This window comes from Oryzias latipes, chromosome 21, assembly GCF_053564925.1.
Source record: "Oryzias latipes strain Hd-rR chromosome 21, Olatipes_Hd-rR_3.1".
Taxonomy (NCBI): Eukaryota; Metazoa; Chordata; class Actinopteri; order Beloniformes; family Adrianichthyidae; genus Oryzias; species Oryzias latipes.
The window spans coordinates 31,746,821-31,770,324 of record NC_136257.1 but is presented as its reverse complement, the minus strand read 5'-3'; the positions used below and the strand labels follow the sequence as shown (position 1 = coordinate 31,770,324).

Below are 23,504 nucleotides of genomic sequence, written 5' to 3'. Positions count from 1 at the left end.
TTCTGGGGGTCCAGGTTCTTTCCACCAGCATGTCCTCGACCCAGAACCTAACCACTAAAGTTTATGGACTTAATGTGTGCACATTTTTCTGAAACATGGAAAAATCTTTCATCTCATCATAATATCTCTTCTGATTGAAATGCGTCATTAGGACATGTGTTGAAACTTTGATCATATTTCAGGTCAAAACGGCTGTTTGCTGTGAAAGGACGTGTCGAGAACACGTTGCTCTCGGATTCTCACCATATTGCAGGAGTTCTCGGCTAAATGTGGTTGAAATGACTTTGGAATCTTAAAGTAGAATACAGATTTTGAAACTGAAGTAGTTTATCGTCGGGTTTTTTCAACTTAAAAAATGAGCTAACTACATTTTAAAACGATAACATTTTGTCTATGATAAATGAAAGAAGGAGTATGAGAAGTATTTACCTGTCGTTTATTTCAAAATGTGTCCAAAGGAGAAAAACCTTACAAAGCCAGTAAGATTGAGAGATAAAAACGTTTCTTTGTGGCCTCGTTGACCACCGTCAGCATGGCTGCTTAAAATGGCACAGCTCCACCAACGACGGCCCAGGCAGACTTGGCAGGAAACTTGACTGTCACAGAACCGGTGGAGATGCAATAGGACTGGAAAACCAGTAAATCATGGCCACACACAAAAAAACGGGCAAAAAGGAGCACCAGGCCTAAAACCAGGAACCGAAATCTGCTGTCAAACCAGCATCTCTTAAAGGGAAACCATGTTTCTAGGAGAAAAAAAAAGCTCTTCTGGAGCATTACAGATGTTTCAATCGACTTCTCTAACGGTGGCATCGACATGGCTGCTTGAGGAAGAGGCTTGAAAGTGGCGATTCAATTAGAGAGCAGTCCAAAGAGTTCAGTGACGGCTGAACAAATGTGCAGAGGTAGAGAACAGACGGAGTGGATAAACTTCAAACACAAACGGCTTCCTCCGTTTCCTCCACTTGAAAATATGCATCGAGGCCTCAGTCTGCGTCCTCCTCTTCCTCAGACTCTGATTCTGGAAGGGAAACATTAGTCGGCGGCGTTTTCAAACACTCGTGTTCTCAACGAGGATAGCGGAGCCTAAAGAAAGAAGGCAGCACCCACCTTCCTCTGCGTTCTTCAGCCACTCCACAAACGCTTTCATCTGGTCCAGGAAAACGCTCTTTCCTTTGGCTAAATGGGCTTCGTTGTACCACTTCAGAATCGGTTCCTCGCTCAAAACATCCGCTTTATAAAAGAAGCACAGAACGCAGGAAAGAAAATCTATTTAAAGCCGAGCGCAGATGCCTCACGGAGGCCGGAAAAACAAACTTCTGCAGCGTCAGTCAAGAACAGAATTTCAGGCCATCATCTGCTGCCATCTGGCACTTCCAAACACTTCACCGTCAGAGAAGAGTACAGACAAGCGGAGCCTTGTGGGCATAATTAACTGACCTTTATACAGCAGAACAACTATTTTCTGGAAGGCCTTCATGAAGTGGATGTTGTCATAACAGTATTCTTGGATCTTCAGCAGGAGAGTGAGTTCAGAGAGGCCCTGGGATGTAAACGCCTTCAGAAGAGGGCTGTATTGCTGAGAAAGGAAACGGGAAAAGTCAAGTTCTGGGTCGAAACACAGGAAGCAACATTCGCGGCCTTCCAACCCCTTTGCACTTTGACCTTCCAGCGGGTAAATTCACCTGAACCATGTAACTTCACCTTCAAGTGCTTGATGGCTTGCTCCGTGACAAGCTCCTCCTTCTTGTTCCACTCCACGGAGCTCATCACGCTGGCCCAGATGAGGCCGATCATGGTCTGCTCAGAGATGTTGTTCTTCTTGATCTCCTCCCGGGTGTAAGCGATGATCTGGAAGACGGTTTGGAGAATGAGGACAAATCACTTCCGACTCGTGCTGAGCATCACCTTTCATCCAGACAGACAAGAGGAGGTTAATCCATGAGAGGCCCCGCCTCCCACATGTCTTTTCCCTGCAGTCCGCTTACAGGAGAACCAGAACAGACAGAGAACTTCATTCTCCTAAGTTTCAGTAAGTCTTTCCATCGCAGTCTTGAGACGGAATATGGATTCATCGGCATCGACGGCTCACTGAAGCGAACGCTACGCTAGTGCAGCCAACGCATCCTTCGAGAGCTTTATTTGTTTTACATTTTTATATTTGTGGATTATCTTTCTAGCTGTATTCCTTTCCCTCAAACCTTTCTGTTATCGTAGTTTGTCCGTTTTTTTCCCGGTTATTCTTTGTTGCATGACACCGTACACGCTCTGGCTTGCGTTGCTCTCATTGACGCTTCATTTTGAGAATGTTTGTCGCGCAATAATTGACTCTTTAAACGACGTAAATGTGGGTTCTGAAGGAATTCAACTTGTTATTGAATCATAGATAAATGAACATGTCAGACGGTGAACTTTATTGTGAGAATTTTGAACTAATTTGAGTTTAAAACCATTTGAAGAGACCCAACAGGACCAAAGGGTTTTAGTTCATCTTCCAATGCATAAACACAACTGTGAAGACGTACTTAGTTACTAACCCAGTAGGAGAACAGAGAAATTCACTCAGACTTCTACTTACAAACACCAACCGATGAGAAAAGAGCTTCTCCGGCGGTTCTGTTTGTGTCTGTCGTTGGTTTTAACATTCAGCATATTGGTCTGAGGTCATTGATAAACAGTTTCAGCTGAAGCTGATCTTCCTGCAGCCTGAACGGTTGTTCCGTTGTGACGGATCCTGCTGCTGATGACCTTCTTCAGCTGTTTTAACCACACAGATCAGCTCTTCCATAAAAGCCTGTTGGAACCTGTGCTGGGGGGTCTGATCAGCTGACTCGCTCACACTGAAGCTGGATCTGTGCAGGAGGGTGGAGACGCTGACTGAAGGAGAAATAATGAGCCAACCTCGTGATGAAACAACCATCAGAGGTCTCTCCAGACCACAGAGAGAATTTCAACAGGGGATGGGAGGATTTTCACTACATCTATCCTTCAACCCCACCTGAGGAACATGTGAAGGTCAAGAGGAGAGAAGTCTGCGGTGCTGCAGCTCAAACGAAGCTGGTGGGACTTACGTCCTTGAGCGGGTCTCCGCGGGACATCTGATCCTCGATCTCCTTCTGCAGCTCCTTGCGAGTTCCTATGGACTGCTGGTTTTTGACGAAGCCTGACAGCTCCTGGAGCCCGGCGTCATTAAAGTACTTGGAGAAGTGTTCGCAGCTGCGCTTGTTGGCAGGAAAAAGTTCCTAAAAAGGTGGAGACAAACCTCGCTGAGAAGTTCTGCTGCTAGAAACGGCAGAGAAGGATTTGGTGACGAGATGACGGTCGCACCAGTAGCCTGTTGTCCATGCCGACCTTTCGGAGACTGGCAGCCACGGAGTTGAAGTCCCTCTCAGAGAGCCAGGATTTGAAGAGTTTTACGGCAAAGCTTGCCGACACACCTGAGGAGAGGCGGGAAACGGGAGTGAGCTGCTGAGAAGAGCATCCGTAAACACGAGAGAGCAGCGGGGAGATTCACCGGAGCTGCATCTGGAACCAAAACTAAGCCCAGTTTCTCTGGACCGTCCTCCAATAACGGCAGAAAAATGGGAAGCAGATGGGGGCTCACTGCAATGTATCACAGCGTTTTAAGGCGGAATCGTTATTAATGGGCGACGATGGATCACCGAGCCATCAGCTGCAGCCTTTCAGGTAACCGTTTTCCACTGCACCCACATCATCGGTTTACCAGCTCTTCATTATCTGAGCAAGCATTAGTCTCACAAATGAAGCCTTCATTCAGACTACGGCTGACGCCGCATGATGGCAGCTTAGTCACACACAGCTGAGAGGACGACGACTTCTTTACCTGAACGTCATCGTTTCTATTATTTGGCTGAGCTGGAATGAGACGGTCGTTGCAGATATATCTTTGTTCGGGCATCATTGTCATTACTGTAGAATATTTATTTGCTAATTTCAAGTAATCAACTAGTAAAAATAAGAATCATCTTGGGAAATTGGTCCTAAATGAGATGGATTTTGACGAAAACAAAACAAGATTGTAAAGGAGCCTCTTTAGTGAGACACCTGAGGTTGAAGATGAAACAGCCGTTCTCAGCCGTTGCTAGGGCAACAGCTGAAAAATATCTCCCACTCATTTCATTTCCTTGGTCTTAAAGCAGGGTGACCTTTTCACGGCAGCGTTGGTCACTTTACTTCATGCTCTCAAGTCTCACCGCCGCCGTTAACGGGGACAGAATTATGTTCCATCAGCTGGAAGAATCAAACGCACGCCACCCGTTTTAGGGCTCATGACGCCGCCTTCAGCTTCACTACAGTCCAGACCTGCATGTTGGCTCCAACAGAACCAAAGGGCATCATCAATCACCGGGAAAAATGCACAGTGGTAGCAATCAAACACATGTAATTAAAAACTGAAGTTTTTAGTTTTCTCTAGTAAAATGTGTATAAAAATCAGAATTCTAAAGCGTTCAAAAATATGTGTCCAAAATGCTGATATATTTGAAACAGCAGCTAAAAGCGAGTCTCTAGCCCAGCACGCCCCGCTGGCCTAGAGGTTAAGACAGCCGGAAGCCGGTGTTTGAATCCAGTGAATAGTAGCCTTGCATGGCCTCTAATTATTTTGAGCTTAGCTTCTTTTTTGCTAAACCTCTAACGAATATTTGTTTTCTTACTAGAGAATATCAAGAAAGTTTTCTTTGTCATCTTTTGCAGTGATGACATCATCGAGCCAACATGCCGTTACAGCAGAAACGCTTCATTTCTACTTAGTGAAACTTCCACGGATGAAGAGATCTTTTGCGACAGCTTCATCTGTGCGCCCGTCACGCGCTGCGCTTTAGTGTTTTCTCGCTGAAATCCACAGCATTCCCACACCAACAGCCCACCTTCTTTAACCAGGTTCTCGTTGAAGAGGCTGCTGAGGATGGATGCGGAGATGGTGCCGTTGGCCAGCAGGATTCCCGTCAGCATGGCCAGCTTGTTACATTCGGACTCGGAGAAGCCCTTCAGAAACAGCAGCAGCTGCCAAACACATCAACACAGCTTCAGCTCCTCGCACTCCATCACACCTTCCTGCTCTCGGGCGACATGAATCTCACCTTTTTGACCTCGTCCTCGAATCCCTTCTCCAAGTATTTGTAACGCCTGATGAGCTTGTTAAAGACCTACAAACGCAAAGCATTCTGGTTAGGATTTTAGAGACTCACGCTCTCCGGTTTGGTGGAGATAAGATCCGCTCCTTCATGAACCGTCTGTGTTCTCAGTGAATCGATGAATATTTTCTTTGCAGCTCCACTTGTTCTCAGAACGTCTGCAGCGTCTCTCCCATCGTTTTTTTATCCATTCCACTCAGAAACTAAAGCTTACCCGATAAAATCACAAGAACAAACGGTTTTTGTGAGGCGAGACTGTGTTCTGTCGGGTATCTCGGACGCACATTCCCAAAAGGTGCAAAAGATGTTGAACTGGTTTCAACTCAAACGTTTCACATATTTGGGGAATGGAGGAGAAATGCTGAAGAGACAGAAAACTCCTTCAGTGCACAGAGGAGCAGCTCAGCATGAAACTCCAGTGCAGACGTTCATCCTGGTCTTAACTGTGAGAACGTCTCAGGTTTGAATCAAAGACTGGCTCTACCTGCAGAAGGAGAGCCGGGTGAGAGGAGGAGCAGCTTTTGAGTTGACAGAACGAGGAGATCTTCAGGTTGGTTTTGCCGTGTCGCTCACAGCGCAGAGCAAAAGCACAAAATCCTGATGCGACCAAACGTTTAACAAACTCTGCTTGAGAATGAGAAATAAGGTTTCTGTTTGAGTCCACAGGCGAGTCTAAACTACACATACGTGGGGGCTCATGAGGAGTGGCAGCAGAGCTTTTAGACGGAGCCCTCTGTCACACAACACTCAGAAGAGCTGCAGCTACCTGTGCGTACGCCTGCATGGTCTCTATGTCCTCTTGTGCTTTGAAGAGGCAGAACTCGGTGGGGGTCATGTCTTCTGCCAGAGTTCCTCCCGGGGCTAAAAACACAAACATGTTTTGATTTATTCTTCCAATAGAGTAAATGATGTGGCTCAACTTGTCAATAGGAGAATTCTATGAGGCGGACACAGAATGTTTCATAGAGTCTGAGTGTCATTTAGTTAGAAAGTAAAAAACAATATTTCTAACAAATGCCTCTTTTTATTATTATTCATCCATCCATCTTCTAAACCCGTTTTGTGCCTTTCGGGGTCACGGGGCTGCCGGAGTCTATCCCGGACATCCTGGACAGTCTGTGGTCTGTCGCAGGGCCACAGTCACACACCCATGCACACGCACATTCACACCTATGGAATGTCTAGAGCAGGGGGGTCATTTTCACCGAGGGCCACATCAGCATAGCGGCTGTCCTCAAAGGGCCAGATGTAACTTATACATGTAACTAAATGTAATGAAAAATAAATGTAACTACTCCTTAATGTTTAATAACTCATTATTTATTTACTATAACCTTTTAAAGTGACAATTCCAGTTGCATAGAAAACATATGTTTGCGTGTTACTCTAGCATAAATCCTTTTACATTTGATTCTGTCAGGTTAGGTTATATGGACAGTGTTTAAGTCCTAATTTATAGTTGCCCAATCGGATATTTCAAGTCAGATTCCCCCTAGATATGAGTAAATACACACCAATTTTTATATTTTATTTGAAGAAATTAAAAACTTTTATGTTCTCGCGGGCCACAGAAAATGACATGGAGGGCCGCATTTGGCCCCCGGGCCTTGAGTTTGACACATGTGGTCTAGTGTAACCAATTGAAGCATGTTTTTGGACGGTGGGAGGAAGCCGCAGTGCTTGGGGAGAACATGCAAACTCCACACAGAAAGCTTCCCCACTGATGTTCTGTTTCAGGTCCCCCACCCGGGACTTGAACTAGGGGGAATTTTGCTGTGAAGCAAGAGCGCTAAGCACTGCACCAGCGTGCAGGAGAGTCTTTGTCTTTTCCATGAAACTCCATTTTGCTTTAAAGTAGCGTTTCACAGCTTTATTTTTTTCATTTTGCCAGTACAGAGGCTTATTTGACACAAACGGGCTGCTGAAGCTGCACATGTGCAATAAGTGGACTAGTATGATGAAGTCTATTATGTGCTGTGTTAAACTGGCCTGTAATATTGTGTTGTGATGTTTACTTTTCTATGAATATGAGAAACTCTCTGGAATTTGGTTGAGCTAATAACATGTCACGATGACAATAAAGTCTATTCTATTCTTCTATTCTATACTTGCTTAATCTCAACTCACACAAATGTAAAGCAACCATATTCAGCGGGGAAAATAAGTATTGAACACGTCAACATTTCTCTCAAAAAACACATTTCTAATCGAGCTATTGACATTCAATTTTCACCAGATGTCGGCATCAACCCAAGTAATGCACACATAGAAAGAAATCCAAACATTTATGTCCATAAATGAAGTTAAGTGTAATAAAGTGAAATGGCACAGGGAATAAGTATTGAACACATGAAGAAAAGGAGGGGTAAAAAGGTCTGGCAAGCCAAGAAAGCAGCTGGAGTTTGTCAGTATGCAGAAGGTTAACCTGCCCCCTATTAGTGCAAAGTAATATCAGCTGGTATAGTCCTGATTGATGCCTTTTAAAAAGGTTTCTCACCAGCAAGGTGTTAGACCAGAAGCATTGCATGATGGGTAAAAGCAAAGAGCTGTCCAAAGACCTACGCAACATTATTGTTGCAAAACACACTGAAGGCATTGGTTACAGGTGCATTTCTAAACTTCTGAAAGTTCCAGTGAGTACCATTGGGGCCATCATCCGGAAGTGGAAAGAACACGGCATTACCATAAACCTGCCACGGCCAGGTGCTCCTCGCAAGATTTCAGACAGAGGAGTCAGAACAATCATCAGAAGGGTTCTCCAACAGCCCAGGACCACTTGTGGAGAGCTTCAGAAAGACCTGGAATCAGCAGGTACCGTTGTTTCAAAGAAAACAATAAGTAATGCACTCGACCGCCATGGCCTCCATGCACGCACACCACGCAAGACTCCATTTTTGAAAAAGAAGCATGTTGAAGCTCGTTTGGAGTTTGCGACCCCATGACATTCTGGGAGAAGATACTATGGTCAGATGAGACCAAAATTGAACTCTTCGGATGTCATAAGACACATGTTTGGAGGAAAAATGGCACCGCACATCACCCCCAAAACACCATACCAACAGTCAAGTTTGGAGGTGGGAGCATCATGGCGTGGGGCTGTTTTTCAGCATGTGGTACTGGTAGACTTCATATCATTGAAGGAATAATGACTGGAGAAAAGTATGGAGACATTCTTGATCAGAATCTGCTGTCATCTGCCAGGCTGCTGAAGATGAAAAGAGGGTGGATCTTTCAGCAAGACAACGATCCCAAGCACACAGCCAAGGTAACACTCAACTGGTTGAAGAAAAAGAAAATAAAGCTGCTAGAATGGCCCAGTCTTGAATCCAATTGAAAATCTTTGGAAAGAACTGAAGATCCAGGTTCACAGAAGAGACCCCCTGAACCTTGAAGATTTGAAGGCAGTTTGTGTGGATGAATGGGCCAAAATCACACCTGAGCAATGTATTCCACTGGTTTCTCCATACAGGAGGCGTCTTGAGGCTGTAATCACCAACAAAGGTTTTTGCACTAAGTATTAAATAAATTTCAGTAAGCATGTTCAATACTTATTCCCTGGGCCATTTCCCTTTATTACACATAACTTCATTTATGGACATAAATGTTTGGATTTCTTTCTATGTGTGCATTACTTGGGTTGATGCCAACATCTGGTGAAAATTTCATGTCAATAACTCGATTAGAAATATGTTTTTTGAGATAAATGTTGACATGTTCAATACTTATTTTCCCCGCTGTACAACACATATAAAAGCTGAGTGAATAAGAATTAGATAAAGAGTTTATTTACAGAAATTAGTTAAAAGAAATAGATTGTGTCCAAAAGTAAAAAAGCTTCACTTATTGGTGAGGGCAGACCTCCCTTTTTATACTGAAATCCTCCTGATCAGTGTTAAATACAGAAGCTGACCTCTGTTGGGACCACAAAGTTTTTGTGCTCCTTTCATGCATTTGTTCTGTTCTCAAAGGTCACTGGACGTTTTTAAAAAGACCCGTTTGCCCCAAACCGTCTGCATTGCAGCACAAATGTGCAGTGAGAGAAGAAATGCAGCAAACTGCAGATCCACTCTCTGATGCTTTCAGTGAAGACTTTTTGCCTAAAACATCAACTAAGTACAGTTTTGAAGCTTTCTGTCATCTTTCCTAATATTTGAGTATTTTGAATTGTTTCCCAGACCAGTTCAGGCCTGATGGGACGTGCCCCCGCACCACTCATCAGAGAAAGACGCTGCGTTTTGGAGGACTTTCTCTCTGTACAGCCACTTACCCAGCATTCCTCCAGCCACCAGGATGTCAAAGAGCGTCTCCGCATATCGCCGGTAGTCGAGCTTGGCACCGGAGGCATCAAGGAACTTTCCGACGGCGTCCAAATCTGTGCCACTTTGGTTTAGGCCTTGTACAATGCTTTCCTGAAACTGGGAAGGGTCAAACCTCTCCTTTTCATCTGTGGAATGAAGACACATTTTCTCAAATTCTGCCAAGCGATCCATGAACTTCTAGATAGCAGGTACTTTCATTACCTGTGACTAATATCTGTCATCTTTCCAAACCAATCTTTCAAACACATTTAGATGGTGAATAAAGCAACTAATTCACTTTCAATTCATGTGTTTTTCACAGAACTAGCCAGGAGAGCCTGACCGTCACTCCGTACGTGGTTCTTTGGAGGCCTTCTGAAGTTCCTCACCTCTTTTTCTAGTTTTGAAGCGCTGGCCTGTGAGCGTAGGCTTCTGCTGCTTTTGATTACTCATAAAAGACACTCTGCAACAGCGGAAACAAGTCAGGATGAGAAGAAGCATCACATCTGTCTCCAACCACTTCATCTTCACGTTGTCGTGGATAACCAATGACACAATGTAGACAGGGCTGCAGCAGCAGCTAAATCCTTTTCTTTCTTGACACAGACTTTTTGCTTTGACAAAAGCCAAATCAGTGGAGAATGTGTTTCTGACACGGACCTTTCTTATTGGCCTGTTTGCTGCACAAAAAGTACAGATATTTGTTGATTGCTATTTTGCTGAACGAAGATGAAACTTAAAGGGTAATAACTGGCAAAAAAAATAAAGAAAGAAATGATCAAAGTTGACCATAAATAAAGTGAAAACAGCACAATAACAAAAAAGTTTTTGTGAAAAATGCCAGCGCCGGGTATCGAACCAGCGAGCTTCTGCACCAAGGATTCCCCATGTATTTCAATGGAGGCAAAAATCCTGGAATATCTGGAAAGGTTCAAGGGTTTGAAGGACCAAAAGGACCAAAAGTCATAGCTGGAAAAAGCTGAACATTTGAATAGTTAAATGGTTAAAACAGCTGAAAAATTGTAGGAATTAAGCAGCAAAAAATGGCGGAAGATACTATAATAAAGAAAGAGAAGATGGAAAAAAGGGAAAACAATGGGTTGTAGAGTTCAACCAATAAACAAGGACACTAAGGGAAAGATCTCCTTCCATAATTTAAAAAGAAATAACTAAGACAATTCAGAAACAGTAGATCAATGGATCAGACTTGAAAGATCAACCTGTGTGAATGACAGCAAAAATTAAAAACCCTCTGCTTTTAAAACCTCTTCCAGTCCAGGAACCACTTGGACTACTGCTCAGCAAGTCACTTATGGTGTCAGCATCACAGGATGTGTGTGATTGTTGTGTTATGAGGGAAATTAAGCAGTTATAGTCACAGAAACGGACAGAAATCTACAAGACAAGCATTAAGTCTGAATTAATATGGAGGCTAAAACTACATGTACCATCTCTTTCAACATAAAGAAGCCAACAGCAGACATTACTAAAAATCCATGTAGTCAGTTTTTTTTTTTTTTAAGGGTATTTGGGTTTTTATTTACAACTGTAGCAACAGGCAGGAGTCAGTTATGGAGAAACGTCGGCCTGTCATATATTCCCGGGAGTTCTTTTCAGCCTGAGTCGTTCTGTCCCATTTTTAGTTACACGTAACAAAGTGAGGATACCGACACCAACAAAAGCGCGGGAACCTTTAGATTCCACCGAAAAAAGATCGACTTATCAACCAGATTAATGTCAACACCGCGAAAACGGCAGGAATCAAAATGACCTCAGAAGAGAACACGGCTAAAGCTAGGGGCTATAGCGGCTAAAGCTAGCGGCTAAAGCTAGCGGCTAACGCGAAGCGGAACTCCCGTCCCGTTTTTCAGAAGCCTGGCTTTCCTGGAGCCAAACGACAATCCGCGCAAACATGTAGGCGGCCCTCGATGTCAAAACCCCAAAAAACACAAAACAACACTCACAGAAATCCTCTTTGTAGGTCAAAAACAGCCGGAGAAAAAAAGTACAGTGGGTCTGTGGCCAGGCAGAAATGGGTTGGGGGAATCGTCAACGCGCATGCGCACAATACCACTTCAAATACATTGCAAAAAGAAAAGAAAAGGATAATCGCTGAATATTTGCATAGTTTTTATGTCTGATTACAACTAAATATTTTCTTTAAAAATATATATAAATAAATATTTTTAATAGATTTTTGTCAAATGTCTCACTTTATTGCTACACGTGCGCGCGCGTGCGTGAGCGCGCGTGCCATTGAAAGGCAGTCAGAATTTGGTGCTGTCTGGAGTTAAAACACAGGAGGGGGGTGTTGTTCTGCAGTCGGACGCTCGTCAGGACAAACGCGAAACTGTCATGTTGCGTTAAAGAGCGCCACGTAAATTCCACTGTCAACCTGGAAACTTTTCTGAGCACATGTTGAGATCATATAGAGTCCTCATATCACATGATAGTGGTTTCTCTGGAAAAACACGCGAGGCCCTTATGCTTCTTTGCCGTGGGCCTTTTTTTTCTCCCCCTAAATCTCAGTCTGCAGCTGCTTCCCAGACTGGACGTTTTACTATAAAAACAACTATGCTTCCTAAAAATACACCACTTGAAATTTATTTTACTAAGTTCATTTGAGTATAAGTGTAGCAATTATACTTCAGACCATGTACATGTAGTGCAGGATGTATACTAAATGAATTCCTTTCAGACTTAATTAGAACATTTAAAAGTTATAATATTTAGATGGCATATAAAAAGTAATACAATAAATACTTGTAGTAGACTAAAATCGATTAAGAGTTGCTAAGCTTTTCACTGCAAACACAAAACTATGATGTTCTCTTTTAAAATTTGAATCTGTTTAAAATATTTTCAAAAAGCTTTAAGTTAATAGACATTTGTGAAAATAGTCAAATTACATTCTCAATTTTAATAATTTCATGATTAAATTTGTATGAATATCCTTCCAGATTAACTGACTTATGGTGCATTCCTAAAACACCTGTATTTAAAAAAGAAAAACAACTATTTTAATAATATTAATAATATCAATTAATCATTGATTTACAGTTAATCACTGTTTTTTTTTTTGGGAAAACTTAAGTGCAAAGTCTTAAAATTGACATTTAATAGTCTTCTTTAATACCAGATATGTCATTATAGGAACAAAAACATCAACAACACTGAAAATGATAGTTATGATGGCAAAACTGCTACTCTAAGGTCATTTAAGTCCGAATGACGTTAAAAATTTGTATTTTCATGTTTTTTTAAGTAAAGTCAGGTTTTAAAGTGAACTACCAAATACAGTAAATGAAACGAATAATTGCAAATAATGATAACTTTTCACGCAAAACGTGCGTGAAAAACTTAATTTTTTTGTCCAACAGCGCGTGAAGGCAGCACCCCCCGCCCCCTCGCCCCTGGAGGTGATTAATAAGAGGCTCGGGACTCGCCCAGAAACGCCGCTCCAGCCACTCCCTACGCCCGGCAGAGCCCGAGCTCCCAGATCCATCCGGAGCTCCATTCACTGAGCCACATCCAGCGCCAGGCAGCCGGGAAGGGTCCTGCAGAAGTGGACAGCCACCTGGGGCTCGAACCTCCAGCGCGCAGAGTGGATTTAGAAGCAGAGGAACTCCAGCAGAGATAAAGAGGTGAGCTCAGAAGTTTTCCTTTGTGTGAAAGTCTGCAGCTCTCGACCCTGTCTGCAGCTCAGATGGGACTCTGTTCTCTCGTGTTCTTTGTGAGGGTAAAGAGAACTGTTCTCCAAAACTCCCGAACAACGGGCACGCGTAATTACCAACATCTGCGCGCGTCTGTGAACGCGCCCTGCTGTCAGGAAACCTTTAAAAACGGACAGAGAAGTTGAATCACAAACGGAAATGTAAAAAGTTTTGATTTTTCTTCTTCTGTGCATCATTTCTGACTTGAGTTGTCTTCACCTCAACCCTCCTGGTTTTTGGAGCTCCTGAAGTGAATAAATCAGAGCTCCTCAGCATGAATACCACCATTCTCTCCTCTCTATTTCTGCTCAATTCTCATGTGGGATTCTCTGAACAAAAGCAGCTTTATGTGAAGAAATGGAGTTGATTTTTATTGTTTTAATAAAAAAAAAGCAACTTTTGGAGAGCATGAATCCACGCATGGGAAATCTGACTCGTGCAGGCTGAGCTGAAGCCCCCACATGGTTGGAGACTTTTTTTTTTTTTTTTTTTTAAAGCAAAGTTTGTGGTTTTCCACAAATATGCGTCTCCTCTGTAGGCCAGTTTCTCAGCTGGAGAGGCAGATGGGAACTTTATTACCCCCACTGATCAAACAATGAATGACGCAAGTCCCCAGTTGTAGAGGAGCTAACCTTTGGAGCTCTTCTGGGAACATGGGGAAGAACCCCCCCACCACCCCCCCAAGGAGCTCTTCTGCGGGGTGACATGTGGCGGTCTGGTGCGGTGCCATGGTGATGAATGGGATTTGCACTTGTCTGCTGTGTAGTGAGGCGTGTGTCCAGTGTTGGGCCTGGGTCAACAGTAAGAGGTGGAGTGGGGAGATGCACGTGCCCCCTCCCAGCATGCACCCTGTCATCCCATAGCAGCCATAACGGCTTTTTTTAAATTTAATTTTCCGTCCGTTCATTTAGGCGCCTGAACTTCACTTCCTTTGGCTCCCCGCAGAAATAATACTGTCGTTCTTTGGCTTCTTTCTCTGCTCTCTCCAGCTGTTTTCTGCATTCACTTCAGATCCCTTTTTTGAACGGATACAGACAAACTGTGTGAGAGGCTCCTCTTCAGGTCTGCAGCACATTACTCCACTGTTCTACAGAACATGCCACAGAGGTGGAGGGTTTAAAAAAAACAAACTGTCCGTTACTGCTTTTAGTTTGGTAAAATGAAGTTGTGTAAGAGCAACGTCTGCGTGTACTTTGTCTTCAAAACCAGCTGTTTGTCAACTCCTGGAGTATAGTTTTATGGGATGTTATCTGGATCCTGATTCCACCCTCAATTTAAAGTTCAGACACTTGTTTTCAGTCTGAGAGAAAATGACTGAGCTCTGCAGATGATAGATCACTTAAAAAAAAAAGACATGAGGACCAAGAAACTATGAAAGATTTAAAAGTAAAATAGTGTTTTGAACATGTTGAAGCATTTTTCTCATGATGTATGCAAAAACAGTTTAGATTAAAACTGCATTTGTCTGTATTTCTGTATTTGAATGGTGGTGAATCCGGAGCAGATGAGAAAATGCAGTTTGAAAAAGCTTGTAGTTTTGGCACAAACTATATCTGTGGGCCACAAACTCTCTGCTCTGCTCCATTCTGATGCATCCACTTGTAAATAGATCCATGTGTGTCCTTGTTTTCCTCGTCTGGGCTAACAACTGGCTCAAAACTGTTAGTCAACTTTGGATTGTGGAGGGCTGTAAGCTAACAGCTGCTGTTTACAACCTGGAGGTGAACTTCTAATGAATTCCTGCTGCTCTGCAGAAGCTATGTCCTAGAAACTGACACTGCTTTTTAGAGTTTGGCTTAAAAACGGCAAAATCCTAATTAAAAGACCACTGGGAATGCTTTGAAAATAGATTTTTTTTTAAACATACCAGAAGAGGCTCAGCTCTGTGTTCAGTTGGACTTTCACTGGCTCATATTCTCAGCCCGGTCCGGATGGAAGCTCGTCGGGTTTCTGCAGCGCCTCTGAACTTTAAGCCGCTCTGTAAAGAGTAAGCAGTTTGTTTGTGCTGAAGTTCCACCATTATTGACTTTGATGAGGCGGGTCTGCAGCGTGCAGGAACGCCTGCAGGACTCTCCTGGGATGCAGGGCAGCAGGCTTTTCACCTTCTCCTCTCTCTGTCCCCCCCCCCCCCCCCTCCCATGCTGCTGCTCTGTTGGCCTTTAATCTTCATCTCTGGCAGCTGGTCTGATGTTGTGGCTCTTCCTCCCGCGTGACAAGGCCACGCTGATCTGTGGCAAAATGTGCAGGGTATTAGGCGGTGTAATGGATTTTATTATCGCTTGTTTGCATGGCGCCACCACTGTATTTTTCAAACAACTGCCTCCCAAAGCGGCACGGCGGCCGGCGTCATCAAGGGTCTGTCTCTGGTCCCAGTGAAAATATTGACCAATCCTAGAAGAGCGCATCACTCTGTTCTCCTGCATTTAATGAAATAAAAGCGTCCCGATGAGATCCAGCTGCTTCGTTATCTACTTTTTGTGTTTTGGCTTCTGTTCTGGGTTTGTTGACCTCCTTTTTCTAGAGGACGAACGGGGTAAAACAAACGCCCTCAGCCCTCCTCCGGAGCCCTGTTAATAATGTATGCACATTTAATGCTGCTTTTATTAATGTTTGCCCATAGCTTGATCTGGCTGGCAAATCTAGGTCAGAAGCGGAGGCATGAAGCAAAGCATGTCTCCTGATATTACAGTGACGTGCGCTGAAATCCCAGGACCGGTCAGCCGTCCCATCATCCTCTAGATGATGAAATCTCACTCCTGCCCATTTTATTGTATTTACTGAGCAACTTGGCTCCTCTAAATACAGCACTTCAATCTGTGGGAATTATGGATCAGAAGTCTGATTTGTGAAATGACTTCTGTGACGTGCACGGTGGCTGTCCCGTGTCGGATCAGTGTGGACTGTGCTCACACTTCACACCAGCTGGCTTTGGCTGAAAGATGCAGGATTTTATCAGGGAAGCCATTTCTAATGACCTCTTTCTATTATGCAGAATTATCGCTCTTATTAAAGTGAGGATGTTTCCAAACAGAAAATAATTTCTGGCACGGGCGCTTAATGGGGATCAGCATTGAATGTGCCCGATTTTTCTTTTTTTTTTTTTAAGTGTAAATCACGACCATCCGCTGCACACCAGCGCCGTGTTCCGGGCTTTGAAAGCGCTCGAGTACAAGGTGCATCGGCACTGAGACCAAAGCTGCTTCAGCCGTCCATCAGGCTTAAATAAAGATTAAAAAGAGTTTTTGTTTTAAAAGGAAACATGCTAAGTTGAATCCATCTGATTAAATTTGACAAGAATTTATGTACAAGTCTATCTAAAATGTAAAAAATTCTGTTAAACCGTTTGAACTCTAACATCTCCAGCTGAGTTTGATCAGGATTCTTCCTCGCTGGATTCGGTTCAGCAGGAACTTTGGTTCTTGGATCGAGTCCACAGCGTTCCATCTGGGGTAGTGGGTTATCATCTGCAGAGTCCTAGACGGGTCATTTTAATATTTAAAAAATAAGTAAAATTAGATTTTTACCTTGTTCAACCCCAAAATATAAACCCCAAATATAAAAATAAGATGGTTAAAATTGAAAAATGTGTATTCTTGCTTCAGAAGTATTGCAATATAAGCATTTTCACAAACATTAAAATGTTAAACTTTCAATTAACCTGGAAGCTGAGCTAATCAAGCCTTCGACATCTGACCTGTTTCTAATTTAGCAGAACATCAGAACACGGAGGGTCTACATGTGTTTTTTTTTTTTTAATTTATTTTTTAATCCACCTATCTGGGGGGGGGGACCCAGTGAAGACATTTACATAATTTTCCCCAGGTGGAGACATTCCAGCATCTGTTTTTTTTTTTTTCCAGAGGGGGTGTTGTGTTAGAAAAGATTCTGAGCTGAAGCATTCAGACATGGCAGCATCTTCAAAACGAACAGAACTGGATGTTTGATTGCTGAGACGCATTCATGAAACCCAGAGCCCGTCCTCAAATTTTTAAAAATAAATCCCCTCTCAGCTGTTGCTTCGTCTCAGCAGTGAGTTCAGCAGCTCCCCTGCTAAATACAAATTCTTCTACAGATTATTTTCCTAAATGTCCAAATCTAAGAAACTTCAGTTTGTGGCACAGTTGATCTTTAATATAAAAATACTTTCAACATTTAAAATGATTTGATGTTACTGTGACTCTTTGTGTTGAAGGTTGGTCTTCTTAAAGGGTTCGATGCAGTTGATGATAAATGGTTCAGTTATTTCTCTCTTTTAGCCATTTTTGATTTAAAAAAATATCACAGAAATGCACTTGTAGAAAGTCTTCTTTCTCCTTTGTGGTCAAACTGGCGGCTCGCTAAAGGGATCCAGTCAAAACCACTTTGTGACATCACAATGTGAGAGCCCGCCCGTTTTTGTGGATTGGGAGGGGCAGGCACTCGGAGAGCAGAGTTTTAAAGTAATGTTCTGGGTGCGTGAATGAATCAAAACACGGCTTTGGGGTCGTTTTGGTGACTCATGTAGCAGCTAACGGTGAATTTAGCTTAAAGACCTGAGCTGTGGAAACATTTTCAGGCTTGTAAAGTAAGTCGACGGAGAACCCAACACTCCTAACATAATTATTCTCATGTTAAAAAGTGATGCAATGAAGCCATGTCTTACTCAAACGGGTGTGAGTGCCTGCCTTCACTGTGAAATGGTTAAAGTAGTCTTCTTTTCTAAATCATAGAAATGGCCTTCAAATTTAAAAACAAGTTTTTTCTGAAACTGAAAAACAATCAGCAACAACAGCAGTTTTTATTTTTCCTGTTGATGCCATTAGACTAAAATCTTATGTTGGACAACTTCATATATTTGCTTTTTTATAGATTGAGTTTTTATTTTTTCTTAAGCACCAACAGATTTGACAGTGAGACAAAGTAGCCTTTAATGAACTCTTGTAGTCTTCTCCATCAATTATTGGTGCCAGAATCATTTTGGCTTTGCTTTCAAGGCTTGATGTGCATCGAGTGTTGATAAAATATTCACACTTGCTGCTCTTCGCTTTTTGCCCGATGGATGTTTCATTTGTTCCTGACGGTGCAGAAAGCGACGCTGGCGCCACTCGAGTGGCGGGCGAGTGGGCGGGCAGGAGGGGGACTGCAAGCCCTCATCCGTCCGTCGGCGTGGAGTCTGTCACAACAGCCTGTGTTGGGTTTGTCAGCGCAGCAAAGCCTGGCATCGTGGGTCTGTGCATGACCCGGCCCCCCGTTTAATCCCCAGCCCCAAAGCGGCCGGGGTGTGTGTGTGTGGGGGGGGTGGGTGTTCCTGCCGTAAGGGGAGACGGCGCCTCTGAAAACTGCAGACTCCAGCACTGTCAATGCCCCCCCCCTTAACGTGGTTTCTCCCAGCCACTGGCTGCAAGGGACTCTGATGGTTTTCTTTTATTTAGCACATCTTTGTTCACAATTGGGAACCCTTGGGGGCAGAATTCTTCAGTTGGGTAATTTCCTGAGACATTCTCTCACACGGGAAAACTATTTTTTTCCAGTTTTTATCAAATCAAAGATGACCAACAACCATATTTAATAAGAAATGGAATGTCCAAAGGGTCGGATGATTGAAATAAGGAAACAGAAATGGGTTGTTTGGTGCTGTTTTTGTCTTCTAAACCTTTGGACCTCTGGTTGTTTTGCTACGTCTTTAAAAGCCAACTGTCACTTTTTCATGCAGGAGGGGGTCGCCTACAGCCAACATGGAGGGGAAGGCGTCACTTCTAGACAACATGATTGGGGTGGGGGACATGGTCCTCCTGGAACCCTTGTCTGAAGACTCGTTTCTGGAGAACCTGAAGAAGCGCTTCGACCACAATGAAATCTACGTAAGTTTGTTTTATTTCTCGGTCCGAGCTGTGCTGCAAACTGCTGAAGGCTTGGGATTGAAGACCTTCGTCAGAAGCTGCTTGAATCTAAATGAAGGAGCTTCTGCGTCTTGGTTCTCTGCAGGTTCTGTGGGTGTGTCTCCAGATGATTACAGCTCTCTTGGCTGATGTCGCCTCATTCTCTCCTGAATTTTCTTTTTTTTTTAGCTGCACTGAACTCCCAAAATGTAGAATTCTATTTTTCTGGAGTTCAGTGCAGCACTGCTGCACATTAAGATGAAATGTTGAGTGCTTCCTGTTAAGGCACATGGGTTTTTGGCAGCACCCCTCTGCTCTTCAGCAGGAACGATCAGGAAAAGTACTGGGGCCTGTGTTTATCCAATAACAGTGTGGTGTACGATATTTAGCCTGGGGATGCATTTTCCTTTGGGTGATGTCATTCTGCAGTAATGCCCCCACCAACACCACAGCGCTGTCATATGACGGTTGGGAGCAGAAGAAAACATGGTTTTGTCCTCCAGGAGGACGACACATCATGAACCTCATAACGGCCAATCAAAGAGGTCAAGGATGTCAAAAGATGATCTGCCTCATGATCTGGTTTTTGGAAAGAAACCTTAGGTTTGGTCTTGCTCCCTTCACTGCATGGGGGCAGTTCAGAGCAACGTCGCCCTAACAACCACAGTTACTCTGAACATTCAACAAGTCCCAGCGTGTGTGTTTGCATTCATGCAATTCTCTGAGGTTATCAGCAGACGGCCTGCCGTTCGGGAGCCCCTAGTTGATCCAAACATTGATGTGTCTGTATTAGCAAAAGATACAGCTGCTGTCAAAGTGTGGGTCTTGGATGAAATGGATCTGGAGGATGGAACTCTGTTTGCTGAAATAAAACCTGCAATTTAGAAAGTTTAACAGAAAATACCAGGAACAACTTATTTCTGTATGGATGCTCTTGGTCCTGAAGCAGAGAGGCAATCTATTGGGCCTGATGGGTGTATACCTGCCCATCCTGCTTCCTGCCTTCTTGACTTCTTGCTTCTAATCACCTCAATCCAATGTGTTCAAAGAAACAAAGCCTAGTAGTTCAGATGTTTGCCTTTAAAGCTTTGGTCACAACTGCCCTTGCATGTGGATACAGGCTGTCTGTGGGCGTTAAGCCTGCACGGGGCTCGCAGGTGACCCACAGGAAATGTCAAGGTCGTAGACCGCTCAGTGAACCCGTAGAGAAGAAAAGGTCCACTTGGATTTGTATCTATTTATTTTTTGTGGGCGACGTGTCGTAACGAACATGTATACAAAACATAAAGGTGAAGTAGGTCAGACGCAGGCGTGTCGTACAGATCTTTCCTTTTCAACGCAGCCTAACTGTTGGTGTATCCACCATTGTTGTCACGTGATCGGGAGGTAATTTTGATTTAGTGCCCCTGTTCACCGGTTTGTTATATTTTGCTTATTTATGCTCAGGAATAAATTCAAGAACAAGGAGTATTTCGTTTACTTTTGCGCGTTATAGTTAAACTGCCTCAGTGTCTCTGGCATCTGGTCAAGAATTGGTCACTACAGTCAGAGATAAGGAAATTGGACAGTGTCGTTTGTGTCCTATCGGTGTCTATACAGGCACTTGCCCCGCCCTGTGTGTGCAGCTTTTGCACGCCGTCAGTAAGAGGCCAGTTCTCGTGTCTTACTAATGACTAGAGTCTTTAAAGGCACCATACGGCGGCCTCACCTGTACACTTCCACTAGCCTTCCGGGTCCTTGACGATGCAGTTGCCACTCGTATGACAATGGTACATTCCGTTTTCATGACCTCCCCTGATGTGATCGTACGACCTTCCTTCAAGGGAACTGCAAGACACACCTGTACTCCCCTTAAGATGCAGCTGCTCCTCTCTATGACCGTCCCAAAACCCGCAGCGTCTGTACTGGTCACCCAGCCGTATGGTGCCTGTATTTAAGCTTTCATCATAAAGTGGGTCTAAATTCAAACCTGTACAGAAAACACTGACGTGATGTTTTAATTCAGGCCTCCCTGATGTTTACTGGATTAAAGGCTCTTTGTTGAGCTGGGTCTGCAGCGTCACTGCAGACGTGTTTTCATTTTTGTCCTGAAGGTGTCTGCCCACCCAACATCAACAGCATTGACATTAGGTGGGCAGCAGGAATGAACTTCAACACAAGTATGTAAACACTCGAACACCCCCCCCCCCCCCTCTTCAGAGCGCTGAAGGTTTAGAAGTTCCTTCTGAACTTGAGCAGAAATGCTGAAATCTGTTTGTTTCTGCGATCCGATTCGGTGTTTGGTTTTCCAGAAGCATATTCGGCTCAGTCGTGTTCAGTCCGCTACCATCCTCCCCGCTCCAGGCTGTACTGTGCCCCCACTGTGGCGTGGGAGGTGGAGGTGTTGTCATAGCGAAGGCCGTGCTCCACTCATTTGAGAGCAGCTTATGCAACAGCCATTACCATGGGGGGGGGGTGATGCTTGACGGTGATGTCTGAGTGCTTCTGTGGTGTAGGAGGAGGAGGAGGATGATGATGGTTAGATTCACACCTTCAGGTTAATATAACAAGTTTTTTTTTCTTACATAAATGTGCCTGTTATGTAAAAATGTCAAAACGAATAATATTTTGTCCACTTTATGTTTTCTCTGTATTTTAGGGACTTCTATCTTCATTTTTATCATTTTGGGGAACTGTCAGACCAGGAAACCTGTTCACTTCTGATGAGACAGACCATCTGCAGTAACATGACCACCAAATTCTGTAAAATCTTTGATTTGCCTGAATTTTCTAGTCAAAATAACATTTAGACATGATGCTCAAAGGGAAAACATGCCACTGGAAAAATTATTATTACTACAGTGAATTTTTACAGAACATCCAAAAACCTGTCTGTAAATTGAGATTGCTTTCTAAATTTAAGATTTATTGTTTTGTTTTGTTTCTAAACCCGGATGGACGCCTCGGTTGGCTGCGTGCAGGACTGGCCCTTGGAAAACCAGGGTTAGAGCCCCACGACCCTTTGATAAGATCAAAAATCAAAACGCCCTATTAGTGTATAAATTTAAGAGGAAATTACCTTCAGTTTCCCTCTTTTTGAATTGGCAATGTTTGGTTATATTTGTGATTTAAGTTGTCCTTTTTGCCCCCGGCATCTACAGTAACTGCACATAAGCTTAGAACCGCGTGTGTGCCTTCAGATACCCATTCTAGATGTCGCATGCCTCAACAGTATTAACCCCTTGATGCCTGAATTTATTTACGGCTATGAAAATAAATATCACACTTTTGCCGTCCAAAAGATGCAAAATTAAGAAAATTCAGGATCTGAATTAGTTTGATGTATATTTGCATCAATAGGCATCCAGGGGGTTAAAAGAAAATGGCTCTGTACCTGTCAGTGTCCTGATGGACTGACTGAAAGGTGTTGAGGAGCTCCTGTCATTGGTGCAGAGCTGAGTAAATGCTTTGTTGAAAACTTTGTTCCTCCTTGCAGACGTACATCGGCAGCGTGGTGATCTCCATGAACCCCTACAGGTCCCTGCCCATCTACACGCCAGAAAAAGTGGAGGAGTATCGCAACAGGAACTTCTACGAACTCAGCCCCCACATGTGAGTCCAGCCCCCCCCATTCTTCTGCTGTTGGTTCAGGTGAATTTTAGGATGAACCCTGATCCACAAAGTGTCTTTCCATCATTTTAAATGTGATTGAACCTAAAAGGATTAAAGCCTCTGTGCCAGAATGACGGAGGTGCGTTTGCTGGTCACTCGGTGCAGCGGGGGGCCATCTGTGCACTGCCAACACCAACTGTGCACCGCTCAGCCTGCCAAGACCAAACAAAGACCAGCACTCATCAATTAGCCTGCTGTGGCTGGGGGCTGCAGCAAAGCCCTCAGAGACGCACACAGGAAGAGCGAATTATTCCTGTCCCTGCAGACGAAACCAAGCTGCTTGATTTGTATCTTTTCTGTGGTACAGTCTGCCACAGTCTGAGTTTTTTTTTTTGTTTTTTGGTGCATTTTCACCGAACAAAACTCCAACTTAAATGCAAAAGCACTGTTTCAAACCTGATGTGGGAGGAGTTTGTGGCTTTCTCTCAGCAGTGTCAATCATTCAAAGGAGGGACGACATTCCAGACAGTAGCCAGCCCCCCCCAGGTGGGAATGCCCCACCGCTTTAGCCTCAGGTCAGGTGCTTGATGTTCAGAAAACGTGCTGAATGTGGTTTTGGTTTGTAGTTGATGAAAGCCGTCGTTCAAAAGCAAGACTGTGCAGAGTTGAATAACGTTTGGTTTTTGTAGCTGCTTGCTGGGAGACGGCTATGTGCTGCTTTTAGTCAACAGATTTGCATTAGAATAATTTTAGTGTAGTTGAGTTTTTGTTTTTTGTTTATTTTAAATTAGGCCTCAGATTGTTCAAGTGTAGACGTGTGTAAAAATAACCGCTGGAGTCCAGTATAGGTCGGTTCATTCTTGAAGGGGGGTGACGGGTAAATTCCGTTGA

At 43.7% G+C, this 23,504-nt stretch overlaps 2 protein-coding genes across 15 annotated transcripts in view; one reads left to right on the top strand and one right to left on the bottom strand.

Moving 5' to 3' along the window:
- Positions 1-419: 419 nt before the first annotated feature.
- Positions 420-13,037, bottom strand: LOC101175694 (eIF5-mimic protein 2-A). 8 transcript variants are annotated; one of them, XR_013652754.1, is made up of 12 exons: positions 12,898-13,037; positions 9,841-9,914; positions 9,421-9,597; positions 5,920-6,014; positions 5,100-5,165; positions 4,887-5,022; positions 3,328-3,437; positions 3,072-3,242; positions 1,686-1,851; positions 1,441-1,579; positions 1,111-1,233; positions 420-1,021 (listed from the first exon to the last, which is right to left on the bottom strand). XR_013652754.1 is itself a non-coding variant. In XM_078939662.1 (12 exons), the coding sequence occupies exons 1-12, from the start codon at positions 12,966-12,968 to the stop codon at positions 987-989; spliced, it is 1,344 nt and encodes a 447-aa protein (XP_078795788.1). In that variant the 5' UTR covers positions 12,969-13,037; the 3' UTR covers positions 420-986. The 8 variants fall into 8 exon arrangements, 6 of the variants coding, with proteins under 6 accessions (XP_078795788.1, XP_078795789.1, XP_011488299.1 ...); XR_013652755.1 differs by lacking the exon at positions 12,898-13,037 and adding an exon at positions 11,416-11,544; XM_078939662.1 differs by having other exon boundaries at positions 1,705-1,851.
- Positions 12,961-23,504, top strand: part of myo1b (myosin IB) — a 48,856-nt gene continuing 38,312 nt past the window's right edge. For all 7 annotated transcript variants that reach the window (XM_023950929.2, XM_023950927.2, XM_078939661.1 and 4 more), the window contains exons 1-3: positions 12,961-13,095; positions 18,857-19,004; positions 22,498-22,613. In XM_023950929.2, the coding sequence (XP_023806697.1) occupies positions 18,879-19,004; positions 22,498-22,613 (242 nt within the window). In that variant the 5' untranslated portion in view covers positions 12,961-13,095; positions 18,857-18,878. The remainder of the gene's footprint in view (positions 13,096-18,856; positions 19,005-22,497; positions 22,614-23,504) is intronic.

What these genes read in the sequence shown, in the direction of transcription:
- LOC101175694 (XM_078939662.1), bottom strand. Translation starts at nt 12,968, where the DNA reads ATGGAGCTCCGGATGGATCTGGGAGCTCGGGCTCTGCCGGGCGTAGGG. An exon ending in TCGAGGACGAGGTCAAAAAG is followed by an intron (nt 5,023 to 5,099) that starts GTGAGATTCATG and finishes TGTGTTTGGCAG; the next exon opens with CTGCTGCTGTTTCTGAAGGG. An exon ending in AAGCCATCAAGCACTTGAAG is followed by an intron (nt 1,580 to 1,704) that starts GTGAAGTTACAT and finishes TTCCTTTCTCAG; the next exon opens with CAATACAGCCCTCTTCTGAA.